At 33.4% G+C, this 21,091-nt stretch overlaps 1 protein-coding gene across 5 annotated transcripts in view; it reads right to left on the bottom strand.

Annotated features, from left to right (window-relative positions):
* Positions 1 to 21,091, bottom strand: part of LOC138700117 (gamma-tubulin complex component 2-like) — a 233,502-nt gene that overhangs the window by 46,225 nt on the left and 166,186 nt on the right. For all 5 annotated transcript variants that reach the window (XM_069826441.1, XM_069826442.1, XM_069826439.1 and 2 more), the window contains exon 12: positions 18,567 to 18,741. In XM_069826441.1, the coding sequence (XP_069682542.1) occupies positions 18,567 to 18,741 (175 nt within the window). The remainder of the gene's footprint in view (positions 1 to 18,566; positions 18,742 to 21,091) is intronic.

The raw sequence follows: 21,091 nt of genomic DNA, 5'->3' as shown, positions 1-21,091 counted from the left end.
ATCAGCATGGGTAATTATTGTGCTGTGTAAGGACGAAATAAAATAATTAGTACTTATTTATATTATTATAAAGGACCAAAGACTCTGACAAAAGATATTTTTGTTTCCCAACTGATAAAATGCTGCATGTGAAATGGAAACACTTTTGCAAGAGGAAGGACAGAATTACGAAACAGAGTAGATCCTTTCACAAATTGATCATAATTACTTACAAATGCATTTTAAGGAACCCGGAGGTTCATTGCCGCTCTCACATAAGCCCGCCATCGGTCTCTATCCTGAGCAAGATTAATTCAGTCTCTACCATCATATCCATTTTTATATTATCTTCCCATCTACATCTCTGCCTCTCCAAACGTCCTTTCCCTCCGGCCATCCAACTAACACTCTATATCCATTTCTGGATTCGCCCATACATGCTAGATGTTCTGCCCATTTCAAACCTCTGAATTTAATATTCCTAATTATGTCAGGTGATAGTACAATGCGTGCAGTTCTGCATTGTGCAACTTCCTCCATTCTCCATCCCTCTTAGCCCCAAATATCTTCCTAAGAATCTTATTCTCGAACACCCTTAACCTCTGTTCCTCAAAGTGAGAGTCCAAATTTCACAACCATACAGAACAACCGGTAATGTAACTGTTTTATAAATTCTAACTTTCAAGTTTTTTGAGAGCAGGCTGGGTGACAAAAGCTTCTCAACCGAATAATAACAGGCATTTCCCCCCCCCCCCCCATATTTATTCTGCGTTTCCTCCTGAGTGTCATTTATATTTGCTTTATCATAACAACAGAGAATAAAAGAGGGTTATTATTATTATTATTATTATTATTATTAAATTAGTTACTTTACGACGCTTTATCAACTGCTATAGCTATCTAGCGTCTGAATGAGATGATAATGCCAGCGAAATGAGTCCAGGGTCCAGCACCGAAAGTTACCCAGCATTTGCTGTCAATGGGTTGAGGCGAGAAACCTCAGCCAGGTAAAGGCTGGTTCACAATAAACCGGGAACGGAAACGACAACGAGAAATAATCTATACTAATAATAAATCTGTAAGCGAAATTTTTCTGGTAATTTTCGCTTTTCCAAAAATAATTGGTATTAACATATATAATTAATTAATCATCCTGAAACCGAAAATCGCTTTTTTGAAATTTTTGTTTGTATGTCTGTCTGTCTGTCTGGATGTTTGTTACCTTTTCACGCGATAATGGCTGAACGGATTTCGATGAAAATTGGAACATAAATTAAGTTCGTTGTAACTTAGATTTTAGGCTATATGGCATTCAAAATACTTTATTTAAAAGGGGGGGTTATAAGGGGGCCTGAATTAAATAAACCGAAATATCTCGCTTATTATTGATTTTTGTGAAAAATGTTACATAACAAAAATTTCTTTAAAAACGATTTCCGATAAGTTTTATTCCAGGCAAAATTTTGATAGGACTGATATTTAAGTCTGTCTGTCTGTCTGGATGTTTGTTACCTTTTCAGGCGATAATGGCTGAACGGATTTCAGTGAAAATTGGAATATAAATTAAGTTCGTTGTAACTTAGATTTTAGGCTATGTAGCATTCAAAATACTTTATTTAAAAGGGCGGTTGTAAGGGGGCCTGAATTAAATAAACCGAAATATCTCGCTTATTATTGATTTTTGTGAAAAATGTTACATAACAGAAGGTTCTTCAAAAATGATTGTCGATAAGTTTTATTCCAGGCAAAATTTTGATAGGTCTGATATTTAAGGATATAAAACAGTTTTAAAATAACAATACAATACATTTTCACCGCCGCCTCAGATTATAGCGTCGTTGTTCCGTAACTGCTATGTGCAAACTATTAAATTTTTTAGTAGGAAGAAAAACGAATTTATTCGTTCTATGGCAGTAGTGCATAGGAGATCGTGAATTCTTACATTTTTACACAATCAACTCTATTAATTTGGAGTGATTTATTAAAGGATGCATTCAAGACTAATTTAGAAAAATGTTAAACGAGTTTTATTTGCACCAAATGAGTGGTCTCTGGACCAAAATGATAGCATTTTAATTATTTAAATACAATTTAAATTAAGTAACATATTAAACGATTTATTCTTCTATCAAACACGAATGTTCCCTGGACCCAATGTTCTGTTTTAATTATGTAATTATTTTATATTTATTTCTAATAAGTGCAGCGGAGCGCATGGGTACAGCTAGTGTTAAAATAAATGTATTTAAATGTGAACATTCACAATTAACGAGAAGATTGCCGGAGCCCGGAAACGGGAACGTGAAAGTTAATTGTGAATGCTCACATTTAAATGTATTTATTTTAACAATATTTCCGTTATCGTTGTCGTTTCCGTTCTCGGTTTATTGTGAACCATTCTTAACTTGTCCCAACCAAGATTCGAACCGGAAGCCGATCGTTTCACAGTCAGGTGTGCCAACCGTTACTCTACAGCGATTATTATTATTATTATTAGTATTATTATTATTATCATCATTATATCATTATTATTATTAGTATTACTGTTATCATCATCATTATCGTAATCATTAGGATGATTAAGATTATGATTATCAGGATTATTATGATGGTTATTATTTATTGCTGTCTTGTAAGTTATCATTAGGTACAAGTATTAGAAATCTGATTAATTCTTAATTTGTTATTCTCGTTCCTATAACATAGGATAATTATTGTAAATCATATAGGCCTATATAATTTTATATTGTAACATGGCTAGAATACAATAATCATTGTTCTGTAACAATAATTTATAACGTGCACACCAATAGAAAGTGTAGTTTTCTATAGTATAGGCTGGTTCACAATAAACCGGGAACGGAAACGAGAACAGAAATAATGTTAAAATAAATGTACAGTATTTAAATGTGAGCATTCAGAATAGTTAATTGTGAATGCTTACCTTTAAATACATTTATTTTAAAAATATTTCCGTTCTAGTTCTCGTTGCCGTTTCCGTTCTCGGTTTATTGTGAACCAGCTTTTAATATTTTCATGTTTCATATCATTGTGTTACAAACTATTTTTTTATTTAGTTGCTATAAAAGATAGCCTAATTACTATAAAGTGTAAATCATCTTGGACTATATAGCCTCATTTTCAACTACCTTTATTAAAATACCAATTAATACTATCCGTACAATAACGAGTTTTCATGCGTTGAAGGGTTCCGTACAAATTTTACGGAACAAACGTTTGAGTCATGAGTCCTGCGCTAACAGGTTAACTCGCCATTATTCGAGAACCGGTAAAAATTTTGAGTGGCCATCACTTTTAAAAGTAATTTCCATCCTTTCTCAACATTTCTATCTCTTTGACCCCCCATCTAACGTGAAAAACAAAAAAGTTTTCAGCCTACAAAGGTGAAGTTGCAAATGTCTATTCTGAACACATCAATCTCCATCGAAGTTAATATTTTTTTTCTCACTTTCCAAAAAATATTTCCAGTTCGATTTTTTTCCTATGTTTTCCTTAGACATTGAGCTATCAATCCAAAAAATTACAGCGCGATTGATCAAGTATTATAGGAGCTACGACATGATATATATTTAAAGAACCGGGAAATGTATAAGCCAATGCTTCATATAGGAGCGCGGCCCGAGCGATATTGCTTTCTTATCAGAACTACAGTCCCGTCTAGACCTCCGAGACTGTCGGGAGTGATCTAGTATCGGTAATCTCGGGACCAAGAGAATCTCGTGTTCTCTATCAATGAGTCATTTGGCTACATTCGGTACGCGCGCACTAAGCGAGACTGTGGAGATTACGCAACCGAGAACGGGCGATAATATGAGGCAGTCTGCCCGACTCTAGTAGGCAGTCTGAACATATACCATTAAAAAAATGCATGTAGCATAAAGTTAACACCATGAAAAACATGGGATAGGCAAATAACACTGTACTAATTGATAAGTGTACAAAAAGTAGAATAAAGGCATAACAATCTTCAAATACAGGCAGGTGCAGTTCCCATAAAAACGAAACATGCTACAGTATGTAGGTCGCTCGTACTGTTGTTTTATGGACGTATGAAAGCAAAGCCCTGTAAAAGTATAACGGGGTAATGTAAGAGAATTTATTAAATAGAGAATTAAGAAGAGGATATAAATTTTGAAGTCATGGTAAACGATACTTACAAAATGGTTGAAGAGAGGTTGACCTGAGTCCATTGATGCAGCAACATGACTGAGCATTACAGAGAGATGTAGCAAATAAAGAAACCTGGCAAACCTAGTGGATAAACCGGAATTATTTCTGTACAATTTTGAAAAGCGGGTTATTTAAATTAGGATATTGTTCATTGAGTAAATGGGTATTATTATTATTAGAGTGGGTGGCTATGTAATACTCCTCTGCGGCATTCATGTATTTATTATTATTAACTGTCTTTAAAACTTGGAGGGTGTCATCTATACCTGTAAGTTCATGGTTGTGATTGAGTAGGTGTGTCGCAAACTTAGACTTGTTTCTATTATGTTTGAAATCGGAAACTTGTTCCCTATAGCGTGTGCGGAAATTTCTCTTAGTTTGTCCTACATATTTACTAGGGCAGTTTTTGCAATGCAATAAATAAATTCCACTATTAGAAAATTTATTATGATTTTATAAGTTATTTGGAATGATGTTATTGAGTTTATTATTCGTCCTAATAATTATAATAATTCCGGTTTATCCACTAGGTTTGCCAGGTACATAGTTTTCTTTATTTGCTACATCTGTCTGTAAAGCTCAGTCGTGTTGCTGCATCAATGGACTCAGGTCAACCTCTCCTCAACCATTTTGTAAGTATCGTTTACCATTACTTCAAAATTTATATCCTCTTCTTAATTCTCTATTTAATAAATTCTCTTACATTACCCCGTTATACTTTTACAGGGCTTTGCTTTCATATGCCCATAAAACAGCAGCACGAGCGACCTACATATTGTAGCATGTTTCGTTTTTATGGGAACTGCACCTGCCTGTATTTGAAGATTGTTATGCCTTTATTCTACTTTTTGTACACTTATCAATTAGTACAGTGTTATTTGCCTATTCCATGTTTTTCATGGTGTTAACTTCATGCTACATGTATATTTTTAATGGTATATGTTCAGACTGCCTACCACACCAGTTTTTAACTTTTTAACGATTGTGTTAACCTCAATATTTTAAGTGTTCATCATGTGTTTCTATGTTCTACTTCAATATGACCTGAAGATGCCATGGTTATGGCGAAAATGTTTGTCAAAAACTTTTGAACACCATTTCATGTATTAACATAAAGGTTCAACGTGTGTACTATTGATAAGTAATTTGACTGCAATAAACCTACACTATTTGATATTTAACTTTATTCTCGATTTTTGGGAGTCTGTCATTTATCCATTCTGATCGAGGCTCTGCTTTTATGTCGCAGCAACTTAAACAGTATCTTTGTTCACAAGGAATAGCAACTAGCCGCACTACAGCATATAATCCCCAAGGGAACGGACAGATTGAGAGATATAACAGAATAATTTGGAAGACTATAGAACTGACCTTAAAATCTCGAGGTCTTCCAGTTATACAATGGAAGACTGTTCTTCAGGAATCCTTAAATGCTATTCGATCTCTGTTATGTACAGCAACTAACACAACACCATATGAACGTATGTTCTCACACTCCAGACGCTCTGCAAATGGATCTATGTTACCGACATGGTTGACAACACCGGGAACTGTATTCATGAGAAGAAACGTTCGTGCAAGCAAGTTCGATCCATTAGTTGAAGAAGTTCAGTTGATAGAGGCAAACCCTACCTATTCTTATGTCCGAACATCTAATGGAAGAGAGATGACTATATCGAATCGACAACTTGCTCCGAAAGAACACATGTTTATTTCTGAGGAGTGGGATGGAATTCAAATGGAAGACTTCGAAAATGATGACAACCAGAATAAAGCTATTTCTAAACCTTCACAAAGCCCGAGAATAACAGAAAGGAGTGATTCCAATTTGAATGAGTCTTATGGAAGAAATGGCGAGACTAAGTCAAACGAGAACAATATACCGGTATCTCGTTCTGGCAGAGTAGTGAAACCCCCCGAGTTACTTACTGGACTATATTCAATACTGATCTGGGGGAGAATGTAATGAGTTTTATAGTTAAATCGACCATATCCATAATGATCGATTCTTCTGTTTTGTTTTGATTGCGTTGTTGGTGTTTACTAATGCCAGGCGTTTGACAATAAAGTCATTTGACCTCTTGCACTCCAATATTTTTCAAAGATATTATTATGGCCAGCCACTGAAGCACAGATTTTGAGGTGTTCCAAATCCATTTCTTGGTTTGAGTTGCAACAATGGGCAGTTAGGGGACTGATATATTCCAATTCTATGCAGGTGTTTGGCCAAACAATCATGGCCAGTTGCCAATCTAAATGCAGCTACAGACGATTTTCGTGGTAAATCGGGAATTAACTGTGGATTTTGATGCAGAGAGTTCCATTTTTTTCCTTGCGATTGTGTTATCAAATTTTGTTTGTTGAAGTCTAAGTATGTAGATTTAATAAATCTTTTCACAGAGTAATACGTAGATTTAGTAACAGGTCTGTAAGTAGCAGCGCTACCCTTCTTTGCTAAAGCATCCACATTCTCGTTTCCCAGGATTCCACAATGGGATGGTATCCATTGGAATACAATTCTTTTATTGAGTGATATTAATTGAGAGAGCATTTTAGTTATTTCTGCTGTTTGAGATGAAGGTGTGTGTTTAGAGACGATTGATAGAATAGCTGCTTTGGAGTCTGACAATATACTGCATTCTTAAATTTATTGATGTGGCATAGAAAATTCCTGAGACATTCACTTATTGCAATGATTTCACCATCAGAACTTGTTGTTCCATATCCAAGAGATCTATAGAGTGAGAAGAGACAGCACGTAACACCTGCACCGGCACCTTGTTCTCTGGAGATCAAGGATCCGTCGGTGTATAAATGAAGCCAGTTTTGTGGAGGGTACCTAATATTAATTGTCTCTAAAGACAATTGTTTTAGTATTTCAGTATTTACTTCTGATTTCAGTATTTCTTCTGTTAAATTTAGATTATATTCTATATTTAATAGAGTTAAAGGGTTTGGTTTAATTTGTAAGTTTTCTTTTAAATTCGGGACATTGATTTTCTGTTTTAATTCTTGAACAATGGATATGAAACTTTGTTGAGTTTTCAATCTACAGAGAGGACTGTATGAATGCCAATTGTTTCCTGGTAATCTAATAAGTTTTTCATATTGAATCAGTGCTTTTTCTTCTATTGTCATTTTGATGCTGTTAATATTAGTGAGGAATCTCATAGAATCTATTGGAGTTGTTTTGATTCCACCGGTAATGAGTCTGAGAGCTTGGTTTTGAACATATTCTATTTCGTTTATGAAAGGTGAAGTAATTAAAATTTCTCCGCAGTATGTCAGCACTGGCTGTATAAACATTTTGTATATAGTGTTCAAAGTTTCCTAGAGCATCCCCATTTCTTTCCTGTTAGTCTTTTTAGAAGGAAGAATCTTTTACGAGCTTTTTCAGAAATGTATTTCAAATGGTTGCTCCATGTTAACTTACTATCGAAAATAACTCCAAGATATTTGGATTCATAAGTCCTAGGAAGGTGTTGGCCATTGTATTGGATATTGAATTCTCTTTCATTTTTACCAAGTGAAAATATTTGGTAGTTACTTTTGCTTAAATTGAGTGTCATCAAATTTGATGTATTCCATTCATGTAGTTGATTTAGAGCTTTAAGAGCAGAATTTTGAATTTTGTCTCTAAGTCTGTAAGATCCGGAAGTCCACAAAACTATATAATCTGCAAATAATGCTGTTTTCATGTTTGATTTCTCTAATAAGGAGGGTAAGTCATTTATATATAATATTGAATAAAGTTGTGCTGAGGACAGCACCCTGAGGTAGACCTCCATATGTTTGTAACTAGAAAGTGAGTTATTGAATTTAGTGGCAATGAATCTTTGACTAAGGAATTCTAATATCCATCTGAACATATTGCTGGAGATACCTAATTTCTGGAGTTTTAGTAATAATTTATTTCTCCAAATAGAGTCATATGCTAATTGAAAGTCAATAAATATTGCCAAGGTATCTTCTTTCTTGTTAAAATTGTCTTTTATTTCTTGGCCGAGGCGTATGACTTGTTCATTGGTAGAGTGTAGTTGTCGAAAGCCGGCTTGTCTTGGTGATAAAAGATTTTGGGATTCTAAATACCAAGTTAATCTGTTGGAGATCATGGACTCCATGGTTTTTGCTATCATGCTTAATAGTGCTATTGGTCGGTAACTTAACATCATGAGCAGGTTTCCCTTTTTTGTGAATTGGTACAATGATTGCTTTTTTCCAAGCTGCAGGAATTGAGGTGTTCCACGATAAATTGAAAATGGATAAAAGTACAGACTTGGCTTTTTCCCCCAGATGTTTAAAAAATTCGGAATGAATGTTGTCGGGGCCAGGAGATTTCTTGGTTTTTAAATTTTGTATAGCTATAGTTAATTCTTTGGAAGTAAAATTTTGATGAAATATTTCAGGTTTTGTACTAGTAATATTGTTTTTATTATTTTTATGTAATTCTCTTTTGATAAATTTGTCAGTTTTTTTGATATTGGGATGTAATCTGTGAGTTTGAGTAGTGTTTATTAAATGCGTTTGCTATATCTCTACTATCTGTTAGTGTTTTGTTATTATGAATAATAGGTTGGTTAGTATTTTCCTGTGTATTGGAAATATTCTTCAGAAATTTATATGTTTTAGCGCTATCGGTTCTGTAATTAATATTTTCAATAAATTTATTAAAACTGTTCTTTTTTGCTGTTATGATTGCTTTTTTAAGAATGGCACTCTTCTTCCTCCAATCTTGAGTATCTTCTGGTGTTTTGCTATGTTCTGCTTTGGTTCTTGCTTTATCTCTATCTTGTTTCAATAAATTCAAGTTTTCTGTCCAGAATGGGGTGTATTTTTTTGGTTTGCCTCGTGGAATGTGCTTTTTTGCAATTCTAAGAATAGATTCACAGAAATATTTGTTTAATCTATCTGAGTTTGTATTTTCCATTAGTGGTGTGTTGAGCTTGAGGTGTTCGTTGAGTTCTGTTGTAAATAGTTTCCAATTCGCTTTCTTAAAGTTCCATGTTGTTTTGTTATTGTAGGGTTCTTTTCTTCGGTTTTGGTGGAGATGGATAGAAGCAATGATGACTCTATGGCCAGATCCAGGGTCTTGAATTATTTGTTTCTTGGTTTCGTGATGGATATCTGATGTTACTAGTAATAAGTCTGGATTTGTACCAGAACCAGAATAATGTATGAAAGTAGGGGGATCTTCTTTTCTGTAGACAAGTTCTGCGGTTGTAGTATTTAGGAGGTCCATGATCATTTTTCCAGGTTGGTTTACATTATCGTAGCCCCAAAGTTGGGAGTGGGCGTTAAATTCACCAATTATGATAGTTTTAGGTTGTATATCAAACAAAGTTAGATCAAGGGGATTATTAGGTGGGTTATAGGCACTGTAGATTTTGAAATGTTGTTGATTTTTCCATACTTCAATTCTTATTAGTTCTAATTTGTCTTGATTATCCATTTCTTTTAAGATTTGAAAATTTGTAATTAATTTCTTTGATGTACCTGCGAGAATTCCACTACTGATCTGTCTACCTTTGGGTAACAGTTTTATATTAAAACCTTTAAAATTAAAATATTTTAATTGGTCAGCATTAAGGTTTGCTGTTTTGTTTATGTATCCAAGGTATTTGTTTATGTAACCTGGTAGCTAGATTTATATGTCGAATAAAGCCAACTTCGGTTCATTATAAACTGCAACTTTAATACAGGTGTCACACAAAAAGCTTAGATTTGCTAATAGGAAAGCCAAATCGTTTTTTAAATAACAATCTTTCAGTATATGTTGAAGGATATCGATTGATGCAGCCCGATAACAGGGAATCACAACAAGACGTATTGCCTTACTTGATGGACATGAGCGAGAGGGAAGAGATTTGTTTAAATTAAATAATGTTCATTCCTGAGCTCTTATCTGTTGTGTTTCACAAACAAAGCGTGGAATGAAATCATCTTCAGCAACAATAAACATTCATAATTATGTGTTGCAAAATCTCTCCTTCTTGTCCATGTTAATTTATTCTCTAATAATAACATTGATATGCTGCCTAGCAGTTCTCAGAACTTGAGGCGATACTATTATAAAAATGGATGATGGATACACCACACAGCGCTTAGAAACACGAATCAACCAAGAATTCTTAAAAAGATAACGTACTTCTGAGTGACATAACTGATTTAGCTTTAAAATGTTTAAAAGTTCTTGTAAAAAAATTATTTAAGTAAAAAAAAAAACTCCAAGATTTATGTATTTATATAATAAATTTCCTGAAAATATGTATTTACATAATTTTTTTGTAAAAATATGTTTTTTTATGTGAAATAAAATTCGGGTTTTAAACTTGAAACTTCATGTTCGGAATTTTTAATTTTGTTAATTGTGTTTTAATCACACGCAAAAGTAATATTTAATTACATAGAAATCCGTTCCTTACTGATTATATGCAGGTTTAGGTAGAGTCAAAAGTAGAAGGTTGTCTCTGTTGCCTGCAGTTATCAGGATCATTGATATGTTTGATCCCCTCAACACATATTTCATGTCTCAGTAGAGGTGCCCTACTTTAATGAAACAATTGAAGTTACTGTAACTGGATGACACTGAAAAATGTTAAATGCTGGGATGAAATTTCCAAACCTCTTATGCTGGGTTGCAAGAAAGCATTTATAGGTTCGTTAAATGCTATTGGTTCTGTAACTGTTCATTTAGCATCAGTAAGCATTGCAAGAACGACCTTTAAAGCTATTGGTTCGTTAAAGCACTCTGTAAACTATAGGTTGAAAATGCGAGCTGTAAACTGTTAACGAATGGTTAGCCGCCACATTGTAGGCTACGTATATTTCTTGTTTTTGTATCTGACAATATTAAGTAATTTCGTGGATATGTTATCATCAGAAACAGGTAAGTAAAATGTAATATACATATCACAATGAACTCGAGATTTGTGTATAGGAAAAGTTTTGTGAATAAAACAATATTATTACTATTACAGAATCGTCTAACATAGAGTTATGTTTGATATGGTACAACATCTACCAAGACCAAGAATACTGAGAGACAGAGCGAAACCTCTAGAAGAATACGATAATATTGATTTTAAGGTTAGATTTAGATTGTCGAAAGACATATTCATGGCTCTCTTGCATGAAAAAGGATATCATATTGGAAAACAAATTGTACGCAGTAAGACAGTATCAGCAAGTAACCAGTTGTTGCTTGTCTTGCGCTATTATGCAATAGGAGCGTTTCGGAATGTGATAGTGGATCATATTCATGTTTATAAATCTACAGTTTGTAGAATAATAAGATGTGTGACTGCATTGCAAGAATGAGAGAACAATACATTACTGTGCCTCAAGGAAATTCTGTACAAACAGTAAAACAGGATTTCTTCTAAATTTGCAATTTTCCCAACGTTATTGGTGCATAGACTGTAGCCATATGAAAATTCAAAGCCCTAGTAGACACCTGAATGAGATGAACCGAAACAGGAAGGGTTACTTCTCTATCAATCTGTACCAAGAATTGTTGCATGTTGGCCTGGGTCAGTATTTGATGTCTGTCTTCTATGTTCAAACTTTGAAAACAATGAATATCCAAAAACACAATATTACCATAGTGACATGCATGTATAATAAGGGAATTATTTGCGCCGGCTATGATGGCTCTGTCATTTTGAATCTTTTCCGTTTAAAGATGGAATAGTTAACATCGTTAAATATCACATTTGCAACGACCTATACTTTAAAGACTGAAATAGTTTAAAGGTCTGTTACTTAACGAGAGAATAGCAATTTATGGAACAGGTTTCTTGCAACCCAGCATTAACCCATTTATGCCCACTAGGTCGTTAACGACCCAGTGATTATAATTTGTATAAAATATCCCGGTAGTGTTATATTGTGACTTCTATAAATTAGGTTGGTAACTGAGAGTGTTGTCTTGAGTTATAAACATCTGTGTTTGGTTAGTGCTGCACCATTCACATTTCATTTGAAACTATCTCTCAGCTTGCGTAATTGACTAGAATTCTGCAGCACATAGCTAATAATTTCTATTTGTTGGCATGGAGTGTGGCTCATTGCCAAGCTTCTGAATACGAAGCTAAACATCAAAATGTAAGTAATACAATATATCCTGATAGCATTGTAACAGTTATAGTAATATAGCAACAATGACAATAGTTTTTAGAGTGGGTCGTTAACAACCCAGTGGGAAAATGAGAGGTACCATTTTGTTGCTTAGTAATATTTCTGTTTATATGATTCTTTTTCGTTAGTTATAGTTTATTTTTGTTTTGATACACTAGGAAGGGACTGAAAACTCACGAAATAATATCTGAACTTGAAGCAAAGACATGAGGAGCATATCTGGAGAAATTGATGTTTATATTGTACCACCTGTACATGGAGAAAGCAATGGGGATTCTGGAGATGAGGAGTGTAATAATCCTTGACGGGGACATTGTTGGAAGCAGAAGCTGAGGTAAGGTTTTCAAATGAAACAAGAGATGAGGAAAATGATTCCCCTGAGTCTACATTGGAGGCTACGGTATTGTGGGAAGTAGAAGCTGAGGTAGAGACTACAACTAAAACAAGAGGGGATAAAAACTATAATCCAAGATCTGTACTGAATACAAAATATATTCCGCAGTGGAAGAAGGGTCAGATCCTCCCTAATTTTCCACCAGTTTACAATCCTGTCCAGTCAAGTCATCTATTATCACTTTCTAAAGACAGTCATCCAGCTGAATATTTTGACAGTTGTTTCAAATGAGTTCGGCGTGCAGCCTATAGGAACAGCAGATCGGTACTCAGCCAAAGAAAAGAAGAGGATATCCATTACACAATCCATCTCAACAAGAAATATAATAGTTTTATGGGAGGTGTTGATCAGATGGACCAAAACATAGCAGCATACAGAATTGGAATAAGAGGGAAAAAATGGTATGTTCCAATTCTTTTGTGGATGTTTGACGTCGCCATGAATAATGCATGGTTAACAGCAAGATCAAAAGGAATTTCCTTGGATAATTTGTCATTCAGACGGACAACTGTAATCGCTATGATGTAGAAATATGGAACACCAGTATCTTCACCAGGGCCCAAAAAAGCATCTGAATGTGGGAAATATGGTCGCAGGTCCAGCACTTCGCAATGCTGGACACTTGCTGGCGGTTGGTCAGCCATGTCGCCTATGCGCTGTCTGCAAAAACAAGACTACTAAAGGCTGTTACAAACCTTCATGCCCAGCTCTGCTTCATGACAAGTGCGTCAGAGAGTTTCATACATAACATGGTAATTATGTGTTTGGATAATATTGAGTCATTTATATTTTACTATACGTATTTTTATGATTAAACTTTATGTGAATATTTACTTGTGCACTGTAAAATTATAAATATTACATTTAAAACATTAATAATATTTTGATTCAATAACACAAAGAAATAATATTCACAATTACTGTCGTTACATGTAGTAATTTAGATATAAATAAAAAGAAAGAAAAAACGTATATCAGATTTTCCCACTGGGTCGTTAACGACCCACCCTGAAAAAGGACCTAAATGTAAAGATTCATCTGTGTTTGCTCATTTACAATTAAAAATGTATAAAAACAAAAAATATGTGTGACATTCACAACATTTGGACAAAAATTAAGTTACGGGCATAAATGGGTTAATGTTCTAAAAGCAATAGATACAGGTTAATATTGAAGTAGATAAAAATTGGTGTGACTTTTTAATGCACTTAAAAATACAATTGTTCAGTTTAAAAACAAAGAAGCTGTATGCTTTGCATTGGCTGTACCAGGCACAAATGCTGTTGTGGAAAGAATCTTTTCAATTATGAACAGTCTGTGGATTGATGAAAAAAATAGTTTCATAACTGAAACTGTACAAGCTATTATCATTGTTAAGACTCATTTTCAGGATCTCGGTTGTAAAGAGTTTTACAATATTATATGTTATTGAATAATCCTAAAATACACGTTTAAGAACAAAGTTTCTGATGTTGAAGGAACTAGTTCAGATTTAACAGATTAAAAGGTCCATATATGCTTGTTTGTGTGAAATAAATACAGACGTGGACAAATTATTATCAAAATTGACGATTTTTATGATAATTCTGTTTACAAAATTTGACTTTTCAATTTAGACTACAGTTGACAATTTTCATATTTCCATCATTATAGTAGACAGAAATATGCAAAAATGTAACTGTAGTTTAAATTGAAGAGCCACATTTTGTAAAAATACATAATAAAAATCTTTAATTTTGCTAAAAATTTATAAATATGCAAAAATGTCAACTGCAGTCAAAATTGAAGAGTCAAATTTTGTCAAAATATAAAATAAAAATCTTCAGTTTTGCTAATAATTTGTAAATATCCAAAATGTGAACTGTAGTCCAAATTGAAGAGTTGAATTTGGTAAAAATATATAATAAAAATCTTCAGTTTTGCTAATAATTTGTAAATATGCAAAAATATCAAATGTAGTCCAAATTGAAGAGTCAAATTTTCTAAAAATATACAATACAAATCTTCAATTTTGCTAATAATTTGGAAATACGCAAAAATGTCAACTGTAGTCAGAATTGAAGAGTCATATTTTGTGAAAATATATAATAAAAATCTTCAGTTTTGCTAATAATTTGTCCATGTCTGTATAATTCTGTGGTGTTCAGGTAAAGGGGTATAAGTCATTTTTTTGTCCAGGTGGAATTTTGTTCCCCAGATGAACACACAAGTTAAATTATACAAGTGGGTGTGCAAAAATCAAAGAATACTAGCAGTTGATGTGTTTTATTTATGTAGAAAATTATTTGTAATAATGGTTCCAAGTTTAATTTTCATTTATCTCCGAACTCATTTTTATGACTTATCTCCCTTTACCCAAACGCCACAGAATTGTTAGTAGCCAATTCACTGTGGGCTAAAGCAAGGAGATGCACTATCACCTTTACTTTTTAACTTCACTCTAGAATATGCCATTAGGGAAGTTCCGGATAACAGACAGGGTTTGGAATTGAACGGGTTACATCAGCATTTTGTCTATGCAGATGACGTGAATATGTTAGGAGAAAATCCACGAACGATTAGGGAAAACACGGAAATTTTACTTGAAGCAAGTAAAGTGGTAAGTTTGGAAATAAATCCCGAAAAGACAAAGTATATGATTATGTCTCGTGACCAGAATATTCTACGAAATGGAAACATAAAAATTGGAGATTTATCCTTCGAAGAGGTGGAAAAATTCAAATATCTTGAAGCAAAAGTAACAAATATAAATAACACACGGGAGGAAATTAAACACAGAATAAATATGGGAAGTGCCTGTTGTTATTCGGTTGAGAAGCTTTTATCATATAGTCTGCTGTCAAAAAATCTGAAAGTTAGAATTTATAAAACAGTTATATTACTGGTTGTTCTGTATGGTTGCGAAACTTGGACTCTCACGTTGAGAGAGGAACAGAGATTAAGGGTGTTTGAGAATAAGATCATTAGGAAAATATTTGGAATGAAGTTACAGGAGAATTGAGAAAGTTACACAACACAGAACTGCATGCATTGTATTCTTCACCTGACATAATTAGGAACATTAAATCCAGACATTTGAGATGGGCAGGGCATGTAGCATGTATGGGTGAATCCAGAAATGGATATAGTGTGTTACATGGGAGACTGGAGGGAAAAAGACCTTTGGGGAGGCAGAGACGTAGATGGGAGGATAATATTAAAATGGATTTGAGGGACGTGGGATATGACAATAGAGACCAGATTAATCTTGCACAGGAAGGGACCAATGGCGGGCTTATGTAAGAGTGGCAATGAACCTGAAGGGTTCCTTAAAAGCCATTTGTAAGTAATTTGTAAATGTTAAAATTTCATTCATAAAAAGGTCATTCATAAAAAGACAGTGCAGTTCCACTTCATGCTTTTAATGAATAATAGTAACTATTAAATAATGTTATTTGATGACAGAATGAAGTCTCATTATAGCAATAAGTTGTCTAATATTGAACTGCAACTGTAAGACTTAGAAGGAATGGTTGTGCTCTTTGGTATTCAAGTGTCCTATTTTTTTAAACCAAATTTTGTAAAATGTCCTGTTTTTTAAGTTTATAAATCTGGCCACTCTTGGTTATGTATGATATTTTATAAGAATAGGCCTATAAAGCAGGGGTTATGACACTAGAGCAGAGGTCTTTTTATTATTGTATTGGTAATACTGGTTATGCTTTTCATTCTGTATCCACAATCCCATATTTTTAAATAACCATCGTTATTTTATTTTTTTTAAATCAATATACAGTCGAATTATTATCTGTATAATTATCATCTTATTTTCTTTCTCTTCTCTCATTTTTGTTTCTTCACTGAAAAGAGACAGGGGTTTGTTTCGTGAATCGTTTTACCTCCCACAAATGAAAGGCAGAAACCCTTAAGGAATGTCATAAATTAAAGAAACCAACAGGTGTTTGTCATTGGACGGCTAGTTACTGTACGACACTGCCACAGTGCAGCAATTCAAGTAATCGAGGGTCGGTTCAGTTTAGCCTGGGCAAGAGAGCCTACTTATAGTTTTTCACATACTTATGTCTCTGAAGAAGCCAATTTCATTGAGTCACTTTGTGTTTTAAGAAATTCCTCAAAATAGAGCACAATAAATACCAGACAAAAAAACAACGTATTCGAAAATTTACGAAAACAATATTAGTGTAATTGATTGGAACATGGTATATTCACTGCCATCCCTAGATTTTTCCTACGCATCTTTGCAATGAACTAAAGCTTCACTCACTGGCCTTGCTTAATTTTATTGCTCATATAATGTATCACATAAAACTCCCTTCAAAACTCTTTTATCAATGTCTATAAAGCTTTCACTAGACAGACATATGCAGAGTAGTAGGAATGATACCTAATTTCTCAGGCATCCCAATTTCAGTGTGGAGCACTGTACAATTTGCAGATTTTTTAAAAATTGGTGATCTAGTGCTGGTAAGACAGGTGAACGCAAGATGGTATTTGGTAAGTAAACCAAAGAATTTATCCTTGAGATTACCAGACATTTTGCCTTATATTTAGGAAAGAAACCTCGGAAAGAATTCAAACTAGGTAACTAGTTCAATGGGATTCGAATCCATGCCTAAACACGATCTCGGATCACAAGTCTCACTCACTCATTATTCTGAGACTATGCTGGTGGCTTTGTAGATTTCTGTAAAGTATTAAAAAAAATAAAGAAGGTAATTATTCGTTCATCACATCATTGAAGGTTGAGAAGAAACTGTCTTCTGAAGGATGCACTGGAAGAAATGGTGAACAGGAGAAGAGTTTGGGGCAGAAGAAGATATCAGATGATAGACGACATTAAGATATATGAGGAGACAAAGAGGAAGGCAGAAAATAGGAAAGACTGGAGAATGCTGGGTTTGCAGTGAAAGATCTGCCCTTGGGCAGAACACTATGAATGAATGAATGAATGCATTATTGAAAATAAATGTAGTGTAGTATAAATATAATGAATATCATGATTCAGGTATAAAAATATTAAGAATATCAGTGCAAAAGAACATCTCACAGCAACTCAAAGATTTCTCGCAATGGGATGATCATTTCAAGACTTGAGCGCAAGGATATCTCCTGCATCTTTGAGCATAGTTGTACTGGAAATGTGGGAAGCAATCCATGATATTCTCAGGACGAAGTACATTGAAAGTAGGTAATCATGATTAAATAAATTAGGAAGTATAATACATTTTATATACAGTATATATATACACAGCACGTGATATATATGTATGTATGTATCTATGTATATATATATATATATATATATATATACAGCACGTGATTTTCAAAACAAATGACAATTCATCAAACTAAGAAACACCAGACTGAGAAACTGCTATTTTAATGTTAAAACAAATGAATATAGCGAAAATAAGGATCCATAGATTAATAAACATCAATATCGCCAAGGTCTTTAGGACATATCCAAATTAAATTATCATCATTCTCTTCCGTTTTCTATAAACAGTGCTAATATTAACATATTATCGATGCATATTCTTCCCTCCCTAATCCAGTTTGGCATTAGAGAAGAAAACCTTCTGTAAAAGTTTTTAATCTTCTATTTAAAAAGTCCCATAAAATACAGATTGAAAGAGAAATTTAGATGAAACTCAAAATTACATAAAGATACAATGATCAATTAAAATTTATCATAGGCTTGTAAGTAAACAAAAAAGACTAATATACATATTTATAGTTTGCTACTATTCGTGGTAGGTCTTGGAACAAATCACCTGTGTGCTATTATGTGTTCAATAACTTGTCCTTACTGACTTCAGAGACATAAAATGAAACCCAGGAAGTATTTTATGAGCAGATGACTTACCTTATTAATACTGGCCAGAAACACTACCCAGTTCGGTTCAATAACTTCGACCATCATGTAATACTCCAGATTCTGCACACAATTAAGCATACGCTGACGAAGAGCAAATGCTGAAGCATACGTCTTTGCAGCTCTGAGAGCAAAAGATTTGGCCACCTTGTTACATATCCATATTCTGGAAATAGGAGACAAAATTGAATAACAATCTGCACAAACAAAATTTGTAGTTGACCAAGATTAAGCATAACAGGCTATGATGATGACAAACATAAAGTTCCAAACTGTTGTATGCCTCTCTATGGCTGACACTTCACTTACAAGCTGGATTTGCTGGTTGTCAATGTCAGGTGTTTTAATTAATTGTAATGTGCCAAGCAACAACTTTTTTACTCAATTAAAAGTAAAGGTTGGTCACACTAGGCTGGTTTACTAACTGGTGCTTGTAGCTTGCTGGTAGCATCAACTTTTATGTATGAAGTGTATATTTCAAAGGTTATTTATTTTTATTCCTTAATTTTATTTTTGGAATGTGATTGAGTTTTTGTTGGAATAGGCCATCTACATTAATTGAATTGGTCATTGCAGAAAGGGGATAAGTCATAAAATCTTACTTTTGAGATAATCAATAAAAACTGTTTTCTTCTTCCAATACTGGAATAATCATTATAAATATTTTTTCTTACTTTGTTTATGAATAGTGAATTATAATACATCATGTTAGACATCTGATATCTCAAACACTTTTGTTTAAAGTTGTTTAATCGAACCATGACTTATCCCCTTTCTGCAAGGAATTGTTAAATATAGAAAAAATATATATAATTTACAATTTTGGGCTAATGTAATATTTGAAAACAAACTAAATGTTAATAATTACAATGATAACGATGTTTTTGTGTGTAATTACTACATTACTGTCATCACATACTGTCATTTACATTACTGTAAATTTGACCATATAACACCTTCCCTCCAGTTACTTTCATGGGTGCGTCTGAAGGAACGAAGAACAATACATTCACTGTCTCTTCTGTTTAGAATCATGCATACTTCTACTCCGAAATATCTGTTATCGCGCTTTCAATTTCTTACAACTCTTCGAAACCGACATCAAGCACTTCTTTCTATCCCTCATCATAGAACGTCTTTATACTCATCTTCCTATACTGTAGAAATACCTCGCCTCTGGAATTCGTTACCTAATGATGTCAGGGACTGCCGGACTTTATCACAATTCAAAATTAAATTGGAAAATTTTGTCTTAGTTAATGTTTTTTAGGTATTGCTAGAAGTATTGATTTGTGTTTTTTTTTCTTTTTAACCTAGATTAAAATTGCAAGTTTCTTGTTTATGTTAGTTAATTAGTTAGGATGGAATTAATTATGATACTTAATCACTCATTTAAAGTTTGTGTGACTGCAACCTGTATATTTTTGTGTGGCTTTACTTTGTTTATAGTGTTTTTTTTCTCTCTCTTTATTTCTTGAGCAGCTTTACTTTGTATATTATAGTGTATTTATTTCTGTTTATTTATATTATTGTATTTGTATTCCTGGTGTTGTGGAAGAGAAGGCCTGATGGCCTTAACTACACCAGAATAAATAAATAAATAAATAAATAAATAAATAAATAAATAAATAAATAAATAAATAAATAAATAAATAAATAAATAAATAAATAAATAAATAAATAAATCAATCATTTACATAATTATTTTTGCATTTTAATCATTATTCCTACTACAGAAATGTACAAGTATGTGATTTTATATCACAGTTTTAAATCAAAACTATTTTTAAACTAATACTTAAAAACTGCATATAGGAGAGCACAATAAAAATACACTAAAGTACTACACAAAATCATTTGTTTCAATTTTTACAGAGTATATTGTTAGACACTGGAAGCCACGTCGTCTGTAGATTACTTGTCACAAGATGGCCAGTTCAAGATCTCTTCGTAAAAGGAAGTGTGTTCCAATGGAATGTATTGCCTCACTTTCGATACGTCTCCAAGTTTTTTTCGTATTAATGGGAATTTTCCATTTGTATGCTTTTGTGTAGGCATTACTATGCGTCCAGAACCTGGTTTTTTCATACAGAATCTGTGTTTCCTCATTTCACTACCAATGAACAAACTGGCAGTCACACATCCTGAATCATCTTTACAGTAACTAAATTCACTGAATTGTGCTGAAGAAAACATATTCTTATCTTTCCCTTTCTTCCTCAGTGTGTCTAATGAGCAGGTGATTTTCTTGTAATACTCTGGCCACCAGTATTTAAAATTCAAAATATCATCAGTAGTAACTGATTCTACAGAATATCTGTTGTTAGTGTTTGGCTGGTGGATCAAGGTATTGAATTGGTCTGGCATATATACCCTGTCTGTCTTACTTAGTTTGTGCTTCACTGCACCAAAGTTGTGGTCACAGGGAAGAAATGAATGGCCTCGGTGTGGAAAATAATGAATGATTTTGTTAAATCTCCCCATTTGGATCAGTGCAAGCAACAATCGAATTAAGG

This window comes from Periplaneta americana, chromosome 5 (assembly GCF_040183065.1).
Source record: "Periplaneta americana isolate PAMFEO1 chromosome 5, P.americana_PAMFEO1_priV1, whole genome shotgun sequence".
NCBI lineage: Eukaryota > Metazoa > Arthropoda > Insecta > Blattodea > Blattidae > Periplaneta > Periplaneta americana.
Note: the sequence above shows the minus strand (reverse complement) of the source record. Positions and strands in the feature narration are given on the sequence as shown.